The sequence below is a fragment of the Lissotriton vulgaris genome, chromosome 5 (assembly GCF_964263255.1).
Source record: "Lissotriton vulgaris chromosome 5, aLisVul1.2, whole genome shotgun sequence".
Classification (NCBI taxonomy): Eukaryota; Metazoa; Chordata; class Amphibia; order Caudata; family Salamandridae; genus Lissotriton; species Lissotriton vulgaris.
Genome location: NC_141693.1, coordinates 1,943,008,461 through 1,943,027,645, shown reverse-complemented (window position 1 = coordinate 1,943,027,645; position 19,185 = coordinate 1,943,008,461). Strand labels below are relative to the sequence as shown.

Sequence of the window (19,185 nt, the reverse complement as noted above, 5' to 3'; positions counted from 1 at the left end):
GAGATACCCAGAAAGGGACCATCTCACAGGGAAAACCAGGATGGGTACCCCAGCGGTCTTCAGCACCAGGATACTCCTTGGAGTCACAGTGCGCTTTACAAGTACACCCACATTTACATTTACAAGAACAGCAGATAAGAAGGTAATACCCCCTACTGGCCAGAGGAAGAAATGCAGCTGTGAAGGTTACAGCCTTTACTAAGTAGAGAGAGAAGAGCATCCAGAAGGTAGCAGTCTCTACAGGGGAGAGACAGAAATGCAGATCAGAAGGTAATAACCCCTACTGAGCAGAGAGAAAATGACAGCTCAGAAAGCAACCGGCAAAGGGGGAATTGGAGCTGAGAAAACAAGTTCCATGCTCAGTAGAACTGCTGCGAAGAATTGTACAGTTTTTACTGGACATAGAGGACTGGTATTAAAAAAACCAACCATTCTTGGTACAGACAGAACTCTACATGGGAAACAAGCATTCACAAAGCCAATAGGCCTCGCCTATGTAGGCACTATTGGCTTTACCAATATGTTTTAGCCATGTTGCATACCAGCGTGGCTGCTTTTCAGCATGGCTAAAAGGTAGCAGGGTAAAGGAGAGTGGTGTGGAGTAGGGTGTCATAAAGTGGATTTGAGTGGAGTGTTATGGAGTGGTGTGAAGTGGCATTCAGTGGTGTGGAATGTAGAGAAGTGGGAGTGTCATGGAGTGGCGTAAAGTGATGTAGAGGGAGTAGAGTGCCATAGAGTGGGAGAGGGTAGAGTGGCGTAGAGTTGAGTGGAGTAGAGTGTCAGAGTGGTGTAGAGTGGAGCGGCAGAGCGTGTCATGGAGACGTGTAGAGCAGAGTGGAGTCTCATAGAGGGTGTTGCATAGAGTGTAGTAGAGTGTTGTACAATAGAGTAGATTGTCATAGATGAGAGTGGCATAAAGTGACATAGAGTAATGTGGAATAGCGGGGAGTGAAGTGGATTAGAGCAAAGTAGCGTGTCATAGAAAAGAGTGGAGTGGCATGAAGTGGCATAGAAGGAGCTGCGTCATAGAGTGGAGTAATGTTGTAAAGTGGCAAAGTGTGGAGCAATAAGTTGTAGATTGGAGTACTGTAGAGTGGAGTGGCGTAGAGTGGAGTGGTGTAAAGTGAAGTGGTGTAAAGATCAGTAGTGCAGAGTAGATTGCATTGACTGCAGTGACATCGAGTGCATTGGTTTTGTTTAAAGTGGTGTAGAGTGCATTGGTGTAGAGTGTAATGACATAGAGTAGAGTGGTGTAGAGTGCAGTCCCGTAGACTAGAGTAGTGATGAGTAGTTTGCAGTGGTGTAGAGTGCAGTTGCATACAGTAAATTGTTTCTGAGTAGAGTGAAGTGGCATTAGAATGGAGTGGGGCAGGGTAGAGAGGTGTGGTGCAGGATAGTGTGCAGAGGTGTAGCGTAGAATGCAGTGGTGTAGAGTGCAGTGGTACAGAATAGATTGGAGTGGCATGGAGTGATGCAGAGTGTAGCAGTGCAGAGTGCATTGGCATAGTGTGCAGTAGAGTGGAGTAGAGTTGAGTGGTGCAGAGAGCAGTGATACAGAGTACAGTGGCATGGAGTGCAGTGGCAAAGAGTGCCCTGGTGTACAGTACAGTGGTGCAGAGTGGAATAGAGTGGCATAGAGTGCAGTGGCATAGAGTGCAGCACTGCAGACTAGAGTGGATTCGAGTTCAGTGGCAGAGAGTGCAGTCTTGCAGAGTAGAGTGTCGTAGAGTACAGTGGCATAGAGTAGAGTGGTGCAGAGTAGATTGGTGCAGAGAGCAGTGGCATAGAGTGGTGCTGAGTATAATAGAGTGGTGCAGAGTGCATTGGCATAGAGTGCAATGATGTAGAGTGGCATACTGTGCATTGGTGTAGAGTGCATTGGTTTTGAGTAAAGTGGTGTTGAGGAAATTAGTGTAGAGTGCAGTGATTTAGAGTAAAGTGGCATGTTGCAGCGTGTAGTGGTTATAATGCAGTGGGGTCAATGGGAGTGTCGTGTAGTGGAGTAGTGAAATAGAGTGCAGCAGCATAGAATGCAGTGACGTATAGTAGATTGTTTCAGAGTAGAGTGAAGCAGCGTAGTAGGGTGGAGTGGTGCAGAGTAGAGTAGAGTTGTAGAAAAAGGGTAGGGCTGATGGCCTGTTTCAAGATTGCCCGGCGTTAACCGCCTCTACACCACTCTAATTACCAAACAAAGAGGCAGGCGCTGGAGACTGGAAGGCAGGAAACAGAAGTTTTTATTCCGACGGAGCAGAACACATCAGATCAGACAACAAGGTATCGTCTCGAGGTGCTCTCTCAGCCTCTCTGAGGCCTGGCCTCTTATACCCTGGTTTATGACGTGTGAGCATTCTTTATTGCATAAAAAACTCTGTGAACTCATAAAAACATCCCCGTAATCCTCGTGTCAGACCCACCCCCACATGTATCCACAATAGAGGTCCTCACCCTGCTGATAATAAGAGGGAGCTATCACGCAGCTGAGTGTTCCGCCGATTCTTAGGATGTGTGCGCCTGATCGTATCCCAGGGGGTGGGGAGGCCAGGATCAATAGTGGGCCCTTTGAAGAGGAGCGACTCCATACAATAGGGGGCAGTAAACTGTATCTCCCGGCTAGGCGATGGCCTCAGACCTGTGTGGACAATCGGACTCGGGGGAAGGGGTCATCAAAGGAGAGGTATTCATGCCGCGTGGACAATCAAGCGCGGAGGGAGATTTTACCAACAGAGGGGTATTCATGAAAGGAAAGGAGGTGTTGGTCAGGCGCGAGCGTGACTCCCAAGGACAGAGTCATGCAGAAGAAGAAGGTTTATGACAGGTACCCTTCCAACCTTTCGGGAGCCAGGTGTAAGCTTTGGTGCCACAAACAAAGTACATATTTGGAGAAGCAACAAAGGAAGGGGGATCAACTGAGTCCAATGTTCTGGTGATGCAGCAAGAACTGTGACCCACCAGCTGCGTTCCCCGGCCTTCGAGGCACACAAGACCTGTGACATTGATAACGGACAGGGCCACAGTCAGAGTGGCGGCAGTCTGTTTCTGCAGATGAGAGAAGGTGGGTCTAGCTGGATTGTGGAGCACTTGCACTTCAACACGTTCTTTGGCTGGGATGTTCATAAGGAAGGCGGCACCCGAGGGCACAGGACAAAGGGGAGCAGAGGTCCTTCCGGTTTTGTTCAGCCAAAACCCATAGTAGAAGTGTGATACTGTCTGGCCGGAAGAGGCGTTGTCCTTGTGGCTCTCTTGCATGAGGATCAGCCAGGCGAGGCAGGAGCCGTGAACTGAGAAAGGAGAAGGGATGAAGGGGATGGAGTGTCCAGTGGCATGCGGGAGCAACCCGCAGATCCAGCAGTTCGTGGCATTTGCAGCAAGGTTGTGTTGGTGCAACAGTTGCACGAAGGAATTGTTCCAGAATTCCCTGCGCCTTTCTCGGAGCTGAGGCGACAGGGAGATCAGGTGATGCTCTTTCATGGGGGTCGGTTGTGCAGTGGGCAGCAATGCCTGATGAGCGGGTGTGCTTCCCTCCAGAATCCAGAAGGAGGTCATGAGGAGGAGGCAGAAGAGGAAGACAATGAAGAGGGCGATTGTCTTTGATTTGTGCAAATTGTCAGTCTTTGGGTTTCTATAGTGGGTATTTCCGGTTGCTTCCATCATCTTCTTATCTGGCGCTTCCATCATCTTCTTATCTGGCGCTTCCATCATCTTCAAGGTGCTCGGTAATGGGTAGAACCGCAGACTTCGTTTAGCTTCTCTCCGGGTAACCCTTAGTTGTGCTTAGGTCACCGTTCTGAGATTTAACTTAGTCCGTGGCCTACTTAGCCGAAGCTCCCTCCTTTCGACGCAGGAAATACCCTTCTCTGGATGGCACAGTGGGATCAGGGAATTTTGCAAGTTCAAGTGCCTCGGTATCGGGATAACAGTTCAATGCTGGCCGGTCTTTGTTCAGGAGCTCTTCTTGGGTGTTGACGTTTTCTGTCGTGGCCAGGGTCGGGGAGAACTTCCTGCAGTGGTGCGCGTGCAGCCAGTGCCTCTTCCCCTCCACTCGAAGCGCCGTCCGGGTGGTGATCAGTACTTGCCAGGGGCCCGTCCACCGGGGTTCCAGACTCTTGGCCCGTTGAAAGTTCCGGACTAATACGTAGTCCCCCGGTTGGATGTCGTGGCCTGGGCCCCTGGAAGCATCGGGGATGGCCTGCTGCACCTGTTGATGAATGACAGACAACGTTTTAGTTAACTTGCCCAAATAATCAGACAGTAGGACGTCCGGGACGTCATGAATGGAGGTCGGTTTGGGGGCAGTCCAGAGGTTCATCGGTCGCCCGAATACAACCTCCTAGGGGGTCAAATGGTGTTTGGTGGGAGTGGAGCGCATCGATAGCAATGCCAGTGGGAGGGCATCTGGCCACTTAAGTCCAGTGGTGGCCACTATTTTTGACAGTTTCAGCTTCAATGTGGCATTATGTCGCTCCACCAAACCGGCGGATTGGGGGTGGAAGACTGCATGAAATCTCTGCTTCACCCCCAACCCTTTCAAGATTAGTTGGATGACCTCAGCTATGAAGTGGGGGCCATTGTCGCTCCATAAAATTCGACAAAGGCCATAGCGAGGGAAAAACTCTTTCAGTAGTACTTTGGCAGTAGTCATGGCAGTGTTGTCACGGGTTGGATAGGCCTCTACCCATTTGCTGAAGGCACATACAATGACTAGTACATACTTCAAGCCTTGGCATCTCTCTAGCTGAATGTAATCCATCTGGAGGACCTCAAAGGGGTGATCGGGGATCCCAAACCCTCCCCGGGGCACCACAGTTCCTTTCCCGGGGTTGTGTTGCAAACAGATAAGGCACTGCTGGACCAGGCGTTTGGCTGAGTCGGGGATTTTGTCGTTGTACCAGACTTTGGAAATGAGTTCGATCATGGGTGCAGATCCTATGTGTGCGGGTGTATGTGCCATAGTCAGTATCGGGATCAGGTATGAGTCAGGCAGCAGCCATCTGTTTGCATCTTTTGTCCGCCAGCAGCCCTCATCGTCCTTCAAACCCACCCGTGCCCACTCGGTCAGTTCGTGAGGGGTGCTGGCTGACTGGATGTCTCTAATCATTTCCCTAGCGTCAGTCCATTTCTCTGCTTGTGACCTGGTCACATACATGCGTGTCACTGTCTTATTCTCAGCTGTGGTTCGTGCAGTGATGTCGGCCAGTGTGTTCCCTTGTCCGACTAAGTCTGTCACCTTCTTGTGTGCCTGGCATTTGATCACTGCTAATCGTTTGGGGAGGAGAACTGCCTCAATCAAAGCAGAAACCAGATCTCCGTGAAGGATGGGTGTGCCGTGGGACGTCAGGAATCCCCTTTCCCTCCACAGGAGCCCAAAATGGTGAACCACCCCGAAGGCATACTGGCTGTCTGTGTATATGTTTGCGGTGGTTCCTGTTGCTATGATGCATGCTCGTGTGAGGGCTATCAGCTCTGCCACCTGTGCAGATCGTTGTGTGATGCGGGCTGTCTCAACTACTGTTTGGGCTGTCGTTACCACATAGGCAGCTGAAGTGGTGCCATCTGGGAGTTTGATGCATGAGCCGTCTACCCATAGCTCTCCATCAGGGTCTGTAAAAGCAGTGTCTCGGAGGTCAACTCTACTCCTAGTCTGTTCGTCCGTGAGGGTCACACAGTCGTGTATGGGAGGCACGTCGGGGTCATTTCCAGGCAGGGGCAACAGTGTGGCAGGATTCAAAGTCGTGCATCTCTTTAGTGTGATGTGGGGTGCAAGTAGCGTCAATTCGTACCCTGTCAGTCGTGCGCTAGTCAGGTGTTGAGTCTTGGTTTGGTTCAAAAGGGTGTCGACCGCATGGGGTACTAACACGGTGAGGGAGTTTGAAAGTACGATTCCCTCTCTCTGACGGATAGAGACAGCAGCGGCAGCTACTGCTCGAAGGCAGGCAGGCAAAGCTCTGGCTACAGGGTCAAGAGTGGCAGAGAAGTAGGCACAAGGGCGCTGCTTAGGACCGATAGACTGTGTTAGGACAGACAATGCACACCCCTCCCTTTCGTGGGTGAAGAGGGAAAAGGGCTTGGAGTAATCCGGTGTTCCCAGGACGGGGGCTGAGCAAAGGGCATCCCGTAACTCCTTAAAGGATGCTTGACACTCAGGGGTCCAAGGAAGCGGGAAGGGGGCCTCTTTGGCCAGCAAAGCAAGTAGAGGTTTTACAATGAGGCTGAAATTTGGTAACCATTGTCTGCAAAAAGAGGTAAGGCCAACCAAAGAGCGGACTTGCTTTTGTGTTTTTGGGATGGGGGTGTCTAGGATGGTTTGGATTCGATCAGGCGTAAGTTTCCTCCCTTCTTTGGACAGGAGGTGGCCTAGGTATGTCACTTGTGGCTGGCAGAACTGTAATTTCTTTTTGGAGACTTTGTGGCCATTTTCTGTGAGAAAGTGTAGGAGTTGGACAGTGGCTGTGATTGCAAGTGGGGTGGTGTCAGCCGCCAAAAGGATATCATCGACATATTGGATCAACACCACTCCATCTGGTAGCTGGACGGCGTCCAGCTGTCTTTTGAGGGCCTGGCTGTAAATGCTGGGACTTTCAGTGTACCCCTGGGGAGCTCTACAAAATCGGTACGAGCGGGATTTTAGGATAAAGCCGAAGAGATAACGGCTGTCTGGATGGATGGGGATAGAGAAAAAACGCATTTTTGAGATCAACAACAGTGAAGGTGGTGGCAGTGGACGGGATGAGGGTCAGAATGGTGGTGATGTCTGAGACTACGGGGTATTGGGGTACAACCACTTTGTTAATCTCTCGCAGGTCGATGATGAAGCGGTACGCTTTCTCATCTCCCTCGCCTTGCTTCTTAACAATGGGTAGGATAGGGCTGTTGCAGACATTGCTAACCACTTCTTCGACCACTCCTGCATCTACCAGAGACTGAATGATCGCTACCAGTGCCTTCTCGCCCTCGGGCGATATCCGATACTGTGGGAGTTTCGGGAGCATGGCGTCCTGTCTTACAGTTATATGAATGGGGTCAATCATCATTCGTCCCACATCAGAGTCATTTTTGGCCCATAGGTACGGGGACAGGGCGTCGAGCAGGGACAGATCACAGTCAGTCAGGGAGTACATGTGTCGTGTTGGGCAAGATTTAGGCACGCTCGGGTTGTCGTACAGGATGACTCGGACTCCATCTGGGGAACACCTGATAGTAGCTCGAAAATGTTTCAGCAAATCAATGCCCATAATGGCGTCAGGGGAGTTGGAGGAGAGCAAAAATGTTGTGGCAGTGGTGTTGTTATCTAGGTCAAAGGAGATAGGTACGGACAGGGGGTTAGTGGAGGGCGTCCCATCGAAACCTATCGATGTAATGTGTGAGCCAGACAAGGGTGCCCTTGGAATCAGTCGTTTCGATAACACACTACGTGTCGCCCCAGTGTCTACCAAAAATGGAGACTCTGTACCCAGGACCTTAGCAGTGACGTAAGGACCTTGCTGGTCAACACAGAGTTCGACTGGATCCCTCCCTTGCCCCTGGCAGTCCTATGCAAAATCGGGGGCATTCTCACCATCGGATAGTTGATACTGGTTCTGTCGGGGACGGTCAAATGTGTTCGATCTCCCTGGTCTGTCATTGTTGGTGTCGTTTGTATACCCTCGTCCTTGTCCCCTATTTCTCGGCCCACCCGCTACGTCCTTGGGGTCCCTATTTCTGTTCATCTCTAACAGAACCGGACACTGGGATTTCCAATGACCGAATCCTTTGCAGAAGGCACACTGGTCCCCGCTAATGTCTCTACGTCCAATGTGGGGTGTCGGGGTGTGGTCTTTGGGAGGTGGATTTCTAGGGGTGGTCGATTGGTAGTTCCCCCTGTGGGGTTCCCGTCCGACCGCTATACCTTGTATCTGGGCTATCATCACCCTTTCTTTCAAATCTTTCTTCTTTTTCTCGGATGCCCTATCACTCTCATTCTTCTGGTGCTCGTAATACTGAGCCATCTGAAGGATAGCTGCGGGTTTGGAGGCCCCCCAACTACTCTCACTCGTCTGCAGCTTTTGGGAGACCTCTTGCAATAGACCCTTTACATAATTTTGCACAAACATGTGTTGTCCGGTTGCGGTGGTCATGTCTTGCCCACTGTAGTCGGAGAACACTGTCTCGAATCGGGAGAAGTATTCCGATACATCTTCCTGGGGTTTCTGACGACAGGCCGTGACTACCGACCAATCTACCTTTTTCTCTGGGATCAGTGTCTTTAACTTCTGAACTAATTTGTCTGGGAGTTCTAATATGTCCTTTACTGGTTTCCTTCCGGGCTCTCGCTGTCTATCTAGCTCACTGAGTTGCTTCCAGGTATGTCCAAACAGATCCGTGTGGTCAGCCTTCCGGATTTGCTTCCACACGTCAGCTGGCAGGCATAACCCGAAAAACAAGTCGATGTCCGCTAAAGTCATTATCGTCGAACCCAAGGCTGTGCCTAATTCGGAATAGAATGCTGTTGGGTTCTTTCTTAAATCGGGCAGAGTTTGTCTAAAGGTTAAGATATCTTGTCGGTCCCATGGTTGGTAAACCCAATTGTACACAACCCTCCCCTTTGCATCTGCATGGTTAATATCGTCGTTTGTTCCCTGACCACGTGGCGGAACCCAGTAAGGGGCCGCCTCTCTGATGGGCATCATAGTGTTGGCTACTTCTACTGAGGACTCGGTTGTTTCAGGGACTGTAACCTTGACTTCTGGTTTCTGTTCCGTGAGGTGGCGGAAGACCTCAAGCATTTGCATGAAGAGGTCCGTCGCATCACGTTCAGTCCCATCTCCAACATCAATCTTTCTATATAGCGCTGTCAGTTTAGCGGGCCCCTTACTCTGATACCTATCCTCATATGCGTTCAGGGTGTGGTAGCTGAATCGTAAAATGAAATGCCGTCTGTGGCTGTCGGCATGTGAATTATACATATTCATTGTGTATTCTTCGCTCTCCTTCTGTTCTACTAGTGTCTTTGCTATTTTGTCAATCTCATCCCGCTCATCTTTACTCAACCTATTTGGTCTGGCTGGTGGTTGCTTGCTAGCCTCGTGGTCATCTGGCGGTGTTGCTAATGTGGCTGGTGCGGAGGCCGTGAGCCTGTTGTTTCTCCGTTTGCAGACGGTGAATCTCCAGAAGAACCAACAAAAGAGTAATACTAGTATTATCCAAATCAAACAATCATTTCGTAATTTTGTCGCGTTTACACGACCTTACCCGGACCGCATGGACAGTTTCCTGTCTCCCGAATCCAGCGCCCGATCGTCCTCTATTCTTCGTGATATTCGCGGCACTCCTGATGGTTCCCAGTCAGGACCGTAGATCACTCGAGAGAAGTCTGTTCAGAACTAGTGAAGTTCGGTTGATCGGCTGTCAGACGAGGGTCTATCGGACAGGAGCTCTCCCGATCGTTGCAGTCGTTCACTCTGTCGTCGGGACCTCTCCCACTGGATCCACGTGTCGCTGATGGGCCCCACGCTTTGGGACGCCAATTGTAGAAAAAGGGTAGGGCTGATGGCCTGTTTCAAGATTGCCCGGCGTTAACCGCCTCTACACCACTCTAATTACCAAACAAAGAGGCAGGCGCTGGAGACTGGAAGGCAGGAAACAGAAGTTTTTATTCCGACGGAGCAGAACACATCAGATCAGACAACAAGGTATCGTCTCGAGGTGCTCTCTCAGCCTCTCTGAGGCCTGGCCTCTTATACCCTGGTTTATGACGTGTGAGCATTCTTTATTGCATAAAAAAACTTTGTGATCTCATAAAAACATCCCCGTAATCCTCGTGTCAGACCCACCCCCACATGTATCCACAATAGAGGTCCTCACCCTGCTGATAATAAGAGGGGGCTATCACGCAGCTGAGTGTTCCGCCGATTCTTAGGATGTGTGCGCCTGATCGTATCCCAGGGGGTGGGGAGGCCAGGATCAATAGTGGGCCCTTTGAAGAGGAGCAACTCCATACAATAGGGGGCAGTAAACTGTATCTCCCGGCTAGGAGATGGCCTCGGACCTGTGTGGACAATCGGACTCGGGGGAAGGGGTCATCAAAGGAGAGGTATTCATGCCGCGTGGACAATCAAGCGTGGAGGGAGATTTTACCAACAGAGGGGTATTCATGAAAGGAAAGGAGGTGTTGGTCAGGCGCAAGCGTGACTCCCAAGGACAGAGTCATGCAGAAGAAGAAGGTTTATGACTTGCCCATGTGAGGGAGGGGGGGGGGGGGAAGCCAGGGTGCGCGGAGGATGCTCGCAGGGTCAGGGGAGCACGCTGGCGATCGATCGTGGACAGGGAGACCATGATACCTAAAATGGCTGTCGTGCATGTTGTACGTGGGTGACAAGCTGGCGCAGATGATGTTCAGCTCGTGTACTAAAATTCCACAGTGTGGCATAGAGTGCAGTGGCGTAGAGTGGAGTGGCACAGTGTGGCGTAAAGTGCAGTGGAGTAGAGTAGATTGTTTCAGAGTAAAGAGAGAGAGCGCAGTGTTACAGAGTAGACTGTCGTAGAGTGCAGTGGTGTATAGTAGAGGGGATAGAGTGCACTGGCATGGAGTGCAGTGGCGTACAGTGGGGTAGAGAACAGTGGCATAGAGTAAAGTGATGCAGGGTAGATTAGAGTGACGTAGAGTGCAGTGACCAAGAGTACAATGGCGTGGAGTGCAGTGGCATATAGTGCAGTGGCTTAAAGTGTTGCAGAGTAGACTGACGTACAGTGCATTGGCTTTGAATAAAGTGGTGTAGAGTGCATTGGAGTAGGGTGCAGTGATGCACAGTAGAGTGCAGTGGTGCAAAGTAGAATTCCGAGGCACAGGGTAGAGTGTAATTGTGCAGAGCTGGGTGAAATGGTGCAGAGTGGAGTGGCACCGAGTGCAGTGGCATAGAGTAGATGGTTGGGGCATGGTAGAGCAAAGTGGCATATAGTGCAGAGTAGTTAAGAGTAGTGTGGAGTGGATTGGCATAGAGTGCACTGGTGTAGAGTAGAGTGGTACAGAATAGAGTGCACTGGCATAGAGTAGAGTGGCACAGAGTGCCGTTTTGCAGAGTAGAGTGGCACAGAGTGGAGTGGAGCAGAGGGAAGTGGTGTAGATTTCAGTGGCGGAGTGCTGTGGTGCATAATAGAGTAGAATGCATTGGCATAGCATAGAGTTTTGTAGAGTAGAGAGGCATTGAGTGAAGTGGTGTAGAATGGAGTGGAGTGGAGTGGAGTTGTGCAGAATAGAGTGCAGTGATGCAGTGGCAAGACGTGTGGAGTGTAGTGGTGTAGTGTGGAGTGGTGCAGAGTAGACTGCAGTGGTGTGGAGTAGTGAAGAGTAGAGCAGAGTGGGGTAAAGTGATGAATGCATGGTGTGGTAGCATGCTGCCATTACTGACAACACATCTTCAGTTGAAATTACCATTACATTGGCACCAACATACAGTTTTACCGATAAAAGTATACAGTTCACAAATGATAATGTGTGAAAATGTCATCGCCTAGTGTTTTGAGTTGTGTTGATTGTATTAAAATATTTGTTTTCACAACACTTCAGAATTACCAAAAATTGTGCTTTATTTGTGCTTTTGTAATTCTGATATATTTTGAAATATCTCACATTTCATTTACAGGCATTTAAATGGTGTTGTGCGCTATAAAAAAAATAACAATGTACAGCCTTACTCAAGCACGCCCCCAGTAGCCAGCATGATTGTGATGTAAATTCTCTCATTTTGAAGTCCAAGAAAGAAAAGTAAACACCAAGCTCCTTGGAAGACAAAGTCTGACATTTGACCTCTGTCTTTGAATGCACAGCAAATATAACAATATAAGAACAAGTTTTAAAGGCCTGTGCACAGAAATAGAGCAGTGGCGAAGAATACAGTATATAGGGTGTGTGCAACAAAAGGGAACAGCATGAAACAAATTGCACCAGCAAAAAGAAATCAAGCAAATGTGAGTTGCAAACAATAAAGCTAATGGTAAGCAATGGGCAGAATGCTTTCCCAGGGAAGCTTTCCGAATGTCTTCAAGGTGTCATTAGTAAAAGAGACAGCTGTGCTGTCTTGTAGGCTTCGACCTAAAAATTGCCCCAAATGGATTGTAAACTACAACTGAGAATATACTGAGCTGGGCAGTGACAGAACTGTGGCACAAAAGCTGCAGTAGGCAGGGGTAAAATGTGAGCTCATATGGTAACAGCACCTACTGCACAGGGACAGAAGCGCAATTGAGAGGTTAACAGAGCCCTACTGGACACAGACCGGAACTGCACCTGAGCGGGTAAACAGCCTTACACAACTAACTTCAATTGAGAGGGTAACATAACCTACTAGCTGGGCTTTAAAGTGGTAGTAACTTTAAGATACCGAAAATCTTTATTTTAAAAAGCGGGTACCTGCACTTCTCAGCATAAGTTCTGTACTTTTAATCAGACAGTACCAGAACTTTTCGAAGTAGACATGCACTCTCGGCTAGTGAGTACCCACACTTAGGTAATATCATCTCATGCACTTCCTACTGGACAGCAGACAGACCTACAGCTAAGCACAACTATCCCTGCAAAGGTGATGATGGACAAATACACTATTCTGAAGTGGTCCATTAGATGATGGATTGAAGCATGCAATTCTAAATGTAATTGGACAATCTTAAACTGAATTTTATCAAAATTGACTGTATGCCTCAAGTCTTTCAAGTCAACATTCAGACCAGGATCATTTTTCATTTCTTAAGTGCTCCAAAGAAGCACTCTGGAGGGATGCTGATCTTCGATAAACGCAATAAATCAATATATAAATCTTCCAAATCCTGACCCAGAAGGTAAAATGGCAAGCAGGCTTTACAGAAAACGAATTACAGCAAGAACTTCAATTGCCCTCCGTAAGTAAGGCAATATTTAAACAATTTCATAAATAAATCACGTATTCTGCTCGCTTTTTCTGACATGATCTATAAATCAAAATGCTGAAATGATGGTTAGAGCTGAAGGCCTTTAAATGCAGAGTGTATGGGCCAGGGCGCTGTGACCCTTCACCCCCACCAGGCCCCTGGTCACACCTCTGCATACCAGGCACCTCTCTCGGCAGAGAAGGGTGCAGGAGGTGGGGGCACCCCAAAAGGTGGAGCTGGGGGCGAGGAGAGAAGCACATACTTTTAAATATGGACAACTACTAAAGAAAGAGAAAGAGAAACAAGCCTCGATCCATAGGCGATAAAAGTTAGTGGGGGGGGGGGGGGCGCGGAGGTGAGAGAGTGCAGCAGCACCCCGAAAATAAGCATGCCGGAGTTCCGAAAGTGAATGAGCAATGAAGATGAGTTTAAAGTTTCTTTTATCTGGTCCCATTTACTGTGCGTTCAAAGACAGAGGTTAACTGTTAGGCTTTGTCTTCTGACAAATATTCTTTTAACATAGAGATTGGTGTTTAATTTTCTATCACTGATTGGAAAGTGATAGGATTTTCATAACTGAAACTGTTTGACAATCATACTAGAGTGAAAAAAATGCTGACGGGTGTCATTTTTTCAATGCATAACAAAATTTAAATACCTATAGATGAACTGTACAAATATTTCAAATTATTTCATCAGTTAGGAAAGCACAAATAAAGCATTTTTGCTATTCTGAAGTGTGATAGAAAGAAAAAAGTTTATTGATTTAAAACGATTCAGACACTACTTGGTGATGTGCAAAAGTAAGATATTTCCACATATCGTTTGGGTGCTCTATAGTGTTTTGTCGGTGCAGAGTTAGTGGTGATTTCAATGGTGAATGTGATCCCTGTAATTGACAGATTGCTACCACACCGTGCTGTAATAATATATGTGTGGCAGTGTGCTCCAAAATTCACCACCAGCTGCTTACTACACAATTACCACTCATGCCAAATGGGCGCGGCTCATTTGCTACACGTGTTCTTTGTGTGACGGATTTTTCACTATTCCCATGAGTTTAGTGATGTGACATTGATGTCGGTGACCCCACTTTAAAAATTGTTCCAGTACCACTGCTAAGACCTAAAGTCAGAGAGAAAGAGGATGAAAATGAGGAAAAGGAAAGGAGGCAATAAAACAAAATCCTCAGGTTGCCAAATGCTGTGCCGAGTTTCCACTCAATGCTTCCTCTTGGAGCTGGACTAGAAGACTTTTCTTGAAAATATTTCTATAGTATGCAGTATTTTAAATCATTCATTTAGTGGCATAGTTGTGTGGATTTATTGTTGTGCAGACACGGGCCCTGGATCCTGTCGGTTGGATCCCGCTCTCACTTTCCAAATCACATGAGAAGTTAAAACAAGGCGCGATGGCTCAAACAGGTCCGATCCAGGATGAGCAGGGGATGAGGTCATACATAAAGGGTAGGTAAGACTTAAGACACAGTGAGGGGTAGAATACAGCTGAGCTATCATGCACAAGTATGAGTCCAGCCAATATCCTTAGAGATCCCCATGAACCCACTACAGCGGCAATCTGAAGTCATTATCTCTCTTACCAAGGGATCTTAAACGCCCTTTTACAATGCTCACGTCTAGTTTGGGTAGGATGTATGTGTTCATACTATTCACATTTTAAATGTGTATGTTCACATTCCTTGACCAGTCAATGTGATTTGTGAGATGTTTTGCTGCACTGCTACCAATGAGCTCCCATCATAAAGTAACACAAAGTCTGGAGTCTCGTCAAGCTAGTATCGTACGAATTTGTTTCAAGTTGGACCCAGTTTCATCGCTGGGGCAGATCGCTTGCCGTAGACCTTGGCCAAAAGCAAAGATACCAACACAAATTCCAGACTTATAAATTCCAGATTAAAAGAGGTTTGCTTTTGAACAGGCTGGAGACAGACACTGGCTTACAGAGCAGGACTGGCTGCAAGGTTAATATCAAGAAGGACAAGTCATCCTAGAGACCTCCCAGGAATCACCCAAGTCTATCTATACCAAACTGCATGTGAAATACACAGTGGAATAAGACATGTTTGATCTTCAAGAATGTATCACTATCTCCCAGCTTGGCTTGGTTTCAGTAATGTGACAACGCATGCACATACATCCAATAACCAAGGGTTCTTGGCACATCTAACTTCCTGATGTTTCTTTTGTAATCCCCCTCAGACCAAAGGCGCATGGCACCAACACCTCAGCCATGGAAAACAGGAAATGGTGAACAGCAGCACCATCATTTTGGTAAGAGGCACCGGATGGCTGAGGATGTTTGCTGTAGTGGCTATGTGGGAGGGACATAGATTTTTAACCTATGCTTGAGTTGGAGAAACACATCTGCCAACTTCTATTAGAACATTGGAATGTTGGGAGCTCCATTGAAAACAATGGAGTGCTCTGGGCTTCTAATGGCTGGTAGAAGCCTGGAGCTCCAACATTCCAATGTTTCTTTGTTCACAGCTCTGGCTGTGAACAAAGGCTTCAGGGAACCTGAGGGGATTCCAATCCCCTCATGCTATTAAAAGGCTTTGTTTTTTTTGTTAGAACATTCTGTCCTCTAGTGACAGAATGTTCTAATAGCCTTATAGCCCTTCGTAGATGGGCTATACCGCTATTAAAGTCCCTCTCCCTTGTTAAAGGCCCTCGCCTTCGGCTTGGGGCCTTTAACGCAGGAGAGGGCCTTTAATAGCTGTATAGCCCTCTACGGCGGGCTATAAGGCTATATTAGAACATTGGAATGTTGGGAGCTCCATTGAAAACAATGGAGTGAACTGGGCTTAAAATGGCTGGTATAAGCCTGAAGCTCCAACATTCCAATGTTTCTTTGTTCATAGCTCTGGCTTTGAACAAAGGCTTCAGGGAGCCTGAGGGGATTCCAATCCCCTCATGCTCCCAAAAGGCTTTGTTTTTTTGTTAGAACATTCTGTCCTCTAGTGACAGAATGTTCTAATAGCCTTATAGCCCTTCGTAGATGGGCTATACCGCTATTAAAGTCCCTCTCCTTTGTTAAAGGCCCTCGCCTTTGGCTCGGGCCTTTAACGCTGGAGAGGGCCTTTAATAGCCGGTATAGCCATCTACGGTGGGCTATAAGGCTATATTTGGTACCTCTGTTTTTGAATAAGCCCTGCCTAACGGTTACTTTAGATGACCCTCTTTATTGAGGAACAAAGGACTATCCATTACTATGGATGACCCTCGTTTAAGAAAAAAAACCAATGCTTTTGTGGTTACTTCTTGAATTATCCGGGTATCTCATTGAATTCCAAGCTATCCGTTGTCCGAGGAAGCCCATGCATAGTGCATATTTCAGTAGCTGCCAGTGTCGTTTACTAAAGCCCAGAGGTTCCCATACGCTCTTCTCTATATTGTTCTAGCCATCTCCCACCCAACAATAAGGAGCACATTGAGAGGGTTGATGGGAAGAATAATATTATCACTCCACTGACAAAGGAAAGAATCCCAACTTCCTACCCAGAGTCCAATGTCCACAATGGACGTTTGATCTTAAACATTGGCCTAGAGAATGTCACTGAACCAATATTCCATGGTTATAATCACTCATTGGAGTTGTGTACTCACACCATTTGCATGTAAGGGGCAAGAGTGGTCGTTTAATTGCTTGTTATAATCATGTAAGACAATGAGATATATTGGTAGTGGATTAATGATGTCAGGAAAGAAAAATCAAACTCCATATCTACTTCAATTTATTTCTCTCCTACAGATAGTCTTCAAGGAAGCAAGGAAACACCCATCATCCACTTAAAGCGTAAGTCTAGTAGGTTTACATTATTTCCATACCTACCAAGGTACAAGGTGCAAAAGAAGACAATAGAACTGTAAGTCCCCTGCGGAAGGGGGAGTATTATAGTGGATCTCATGTGACTCTATCTATCTATCTATCTATCTATCTATCTATCTATCTATCTATCTATCTATCTATCTATCTATCTATCTATCTATCTATCTATCTATCTATCTATCTATCTATCTATCTATCTATCTACCCATCCTACCCATACATCTCTATTCTCAAATATTTCCCTTAATATATACCTTATTATCTATATATCTACCTGCTTACTTGTCTATCTAGGGAACAGCGTGTCTACCTAATAGCATCTAATATCTGTATTCTGTATCTTCTTTTTTCTAAATAGTAATGTAGATACATGGCTATCACAATACATACTTACATTTCTATCACAAAATCAGTGTATCAATCAATGTTTCTATGTCTGTACATCCCAATGGATGTGTCTACATCTGTGCACGTTATACCAATGTATCTAGCTACACATACATATATATTACGTATAAAATGTAGAGAAAAAGGCCTCTGCTCTATGCAGACACCTCCACCACCCCAGCACTAATATTGCCTTTCCGTGCCTGTGCCACCTTCCTGCTATTTCAATACATGTTCCTGTGTTTTTCACCTTAAGGGTTGAGTGTGGCTGTAACATGTTGGCTTCTGCTTCTTACCAGCTGGACACAAGGCTCACACTTCTGGGTGCAACTAAGGTATGCTCCTGCCACAGTGAAGGGTGGAAGCTCTTTACTCAACAAAAGGCTGCACATCAACCCATATATTAGATTTCTCATACACCAGCGATAAACCATAACCAGGAAGTCATTGAGGTGACTGTTGGAAATTATTAAGAAATATCAAAGCACTACAACTTACAATTATCTGAGATCTGAATGATTGTACAAAGGATACAATTTCAAGAAATCCTCAGAGGTGCCCCGCACTAACCCTTTCACTGCCGACACGGAAAGACATCCGACGAAGGCTAGGAAATCCCATTGCTGTTGTTTCCTTTAGGTCAGTGCCCAGTTTAGAATGCTAGGTGGAACCCTGCTGAAGAGCCTCTCTGGGAAGGTTGTAGATGGAGAGAAGCTGCTTGACTCTGATGAGAAACATCAAACTGCAGCTACAAGGACCTCAACGAAGAGGAGCTTAAGGGACACCGGGACGTCAGAGGAAGGTTGACACCAACAGAGTAAATTTTAATCTGTTGTAAACCTGGCAGTCCTCCTGACTTATAAATGCACAAGTGGGACAAGAGTTTCGCAAACAGGGTACTCTATTCACCAAACCCTAAATTGGGCGCTTAAGTTGTAACCTCATCAGGAGCACCCTGAACAAAGGAAGTCTGGGGTTCATAATAGCTACCACTTTATTTATTTTTTTACAAATCTGTTTATTGATCCGTGGTTTATCAGATTGCAGACCAAAAGATAAAAGCACACAACAACTCAGAAAGCAACAGTGATGCAATAAGACCCACCTCGCTATGCCTAGCTGTCAGAAGTTCAAAGACATATTGTAAAGGATCTCAGTACCAGGAGACAGAGATTTCGAGTATCTCAGCCATTCCCCCGGGTCCATTAGAGGAGTCGCAGGATCAGTTTAGAGCCAGTGATGGGCAATATCCTGCTTTGCAATGATGAAGCCCAGTCCAGTCAGCCGTCTACTATGGGGACTTCCACCCCATTGCATCCAGCAGGCCCAGAGGACCAACTTCGAGTCTAGCGGAATTGCCCAGCTCAACATCTGAGAGAGGGTATTACAAATCCATGGCCACTATGTTTGGATGCTCGTGCAGTTCCATACCATATGAAAGAAAGTGCCCGTCGGCTGCAGACACCATCAGCACCGCGACGGCAGAGTGCCGCAAGAGGCTGTAGTACACGCAGTGGAGGTATTTTATTTGGATCACATGGAGTCCTATCGATATTGCCAAAGATCCAGGGGCCTTTTTAGGCTCCACCCAGTGTTGGACGTCTAAGGGGCCAAGATCTCCCAGCCATATCTCTCTCAGATCTGTCATGGGGTTGGGAGTTTTATTTACTAGCGAGCGGTAATGACAAGAGATGCCCTTTCTGACTAAACGTGATTCCGGGTGGGCCTCCAGAGGGTTCTGCAGGGGTAAGGATGATGTGGAATCAAGAGAAGCTACAAGGGAATGTCACAGCTGTAAAAAAGTTATGAACTGTCTTGTGCATAGGGTAAGTGTCTGTAAGTCGTTGTTAAGGTGCACATAGACATGCATGACCAGATGTTCCTCAGTGTTGAGATGCCTATGGAATCCCAAGCCTGAAAGCCCTCCAAGAAGGCTGGTTGGGAAAGCCAGGATCCACCCCAAAGCTGCATCATCACCATAAGCATCTCATGCCACCTGATCCATCTCAGCGATTGATGCCAGGCATCAATCGCTGAGGTACCGGAGGCAGGTCAGTGGGTGCAGTGCATCCA

General features: G+C 47.3%; 1 protein-coding gene across 1 annotated transcript in view; it reads left to right on the top strand.

Annotated features, from left to right (window-relative positions):
* The window catches only part of LOC147717820 (uncharacterized), a 108,180-nt gene that overhangs the window by 84,360 nt on the left and 4,635 nt on the right, over nucleotides 1–19,185 (top strand). Inside the window, exons 3-4 of the mRNA XM_086920559.1 lie at nucleotides 15,096–15,167; nucleotides 16,648–16,692. Of these exons, the coding sequence (XP_086776685.1) occupies nucleotides 15,096–15,167; nucleotides 16,648–16,692 (117 nt within the window). The remainder of the gene's footprint in view (nucleotides 1–15,095; nucleotides 15,168–16,647; nucleotides 16,693–19,185) is intronic.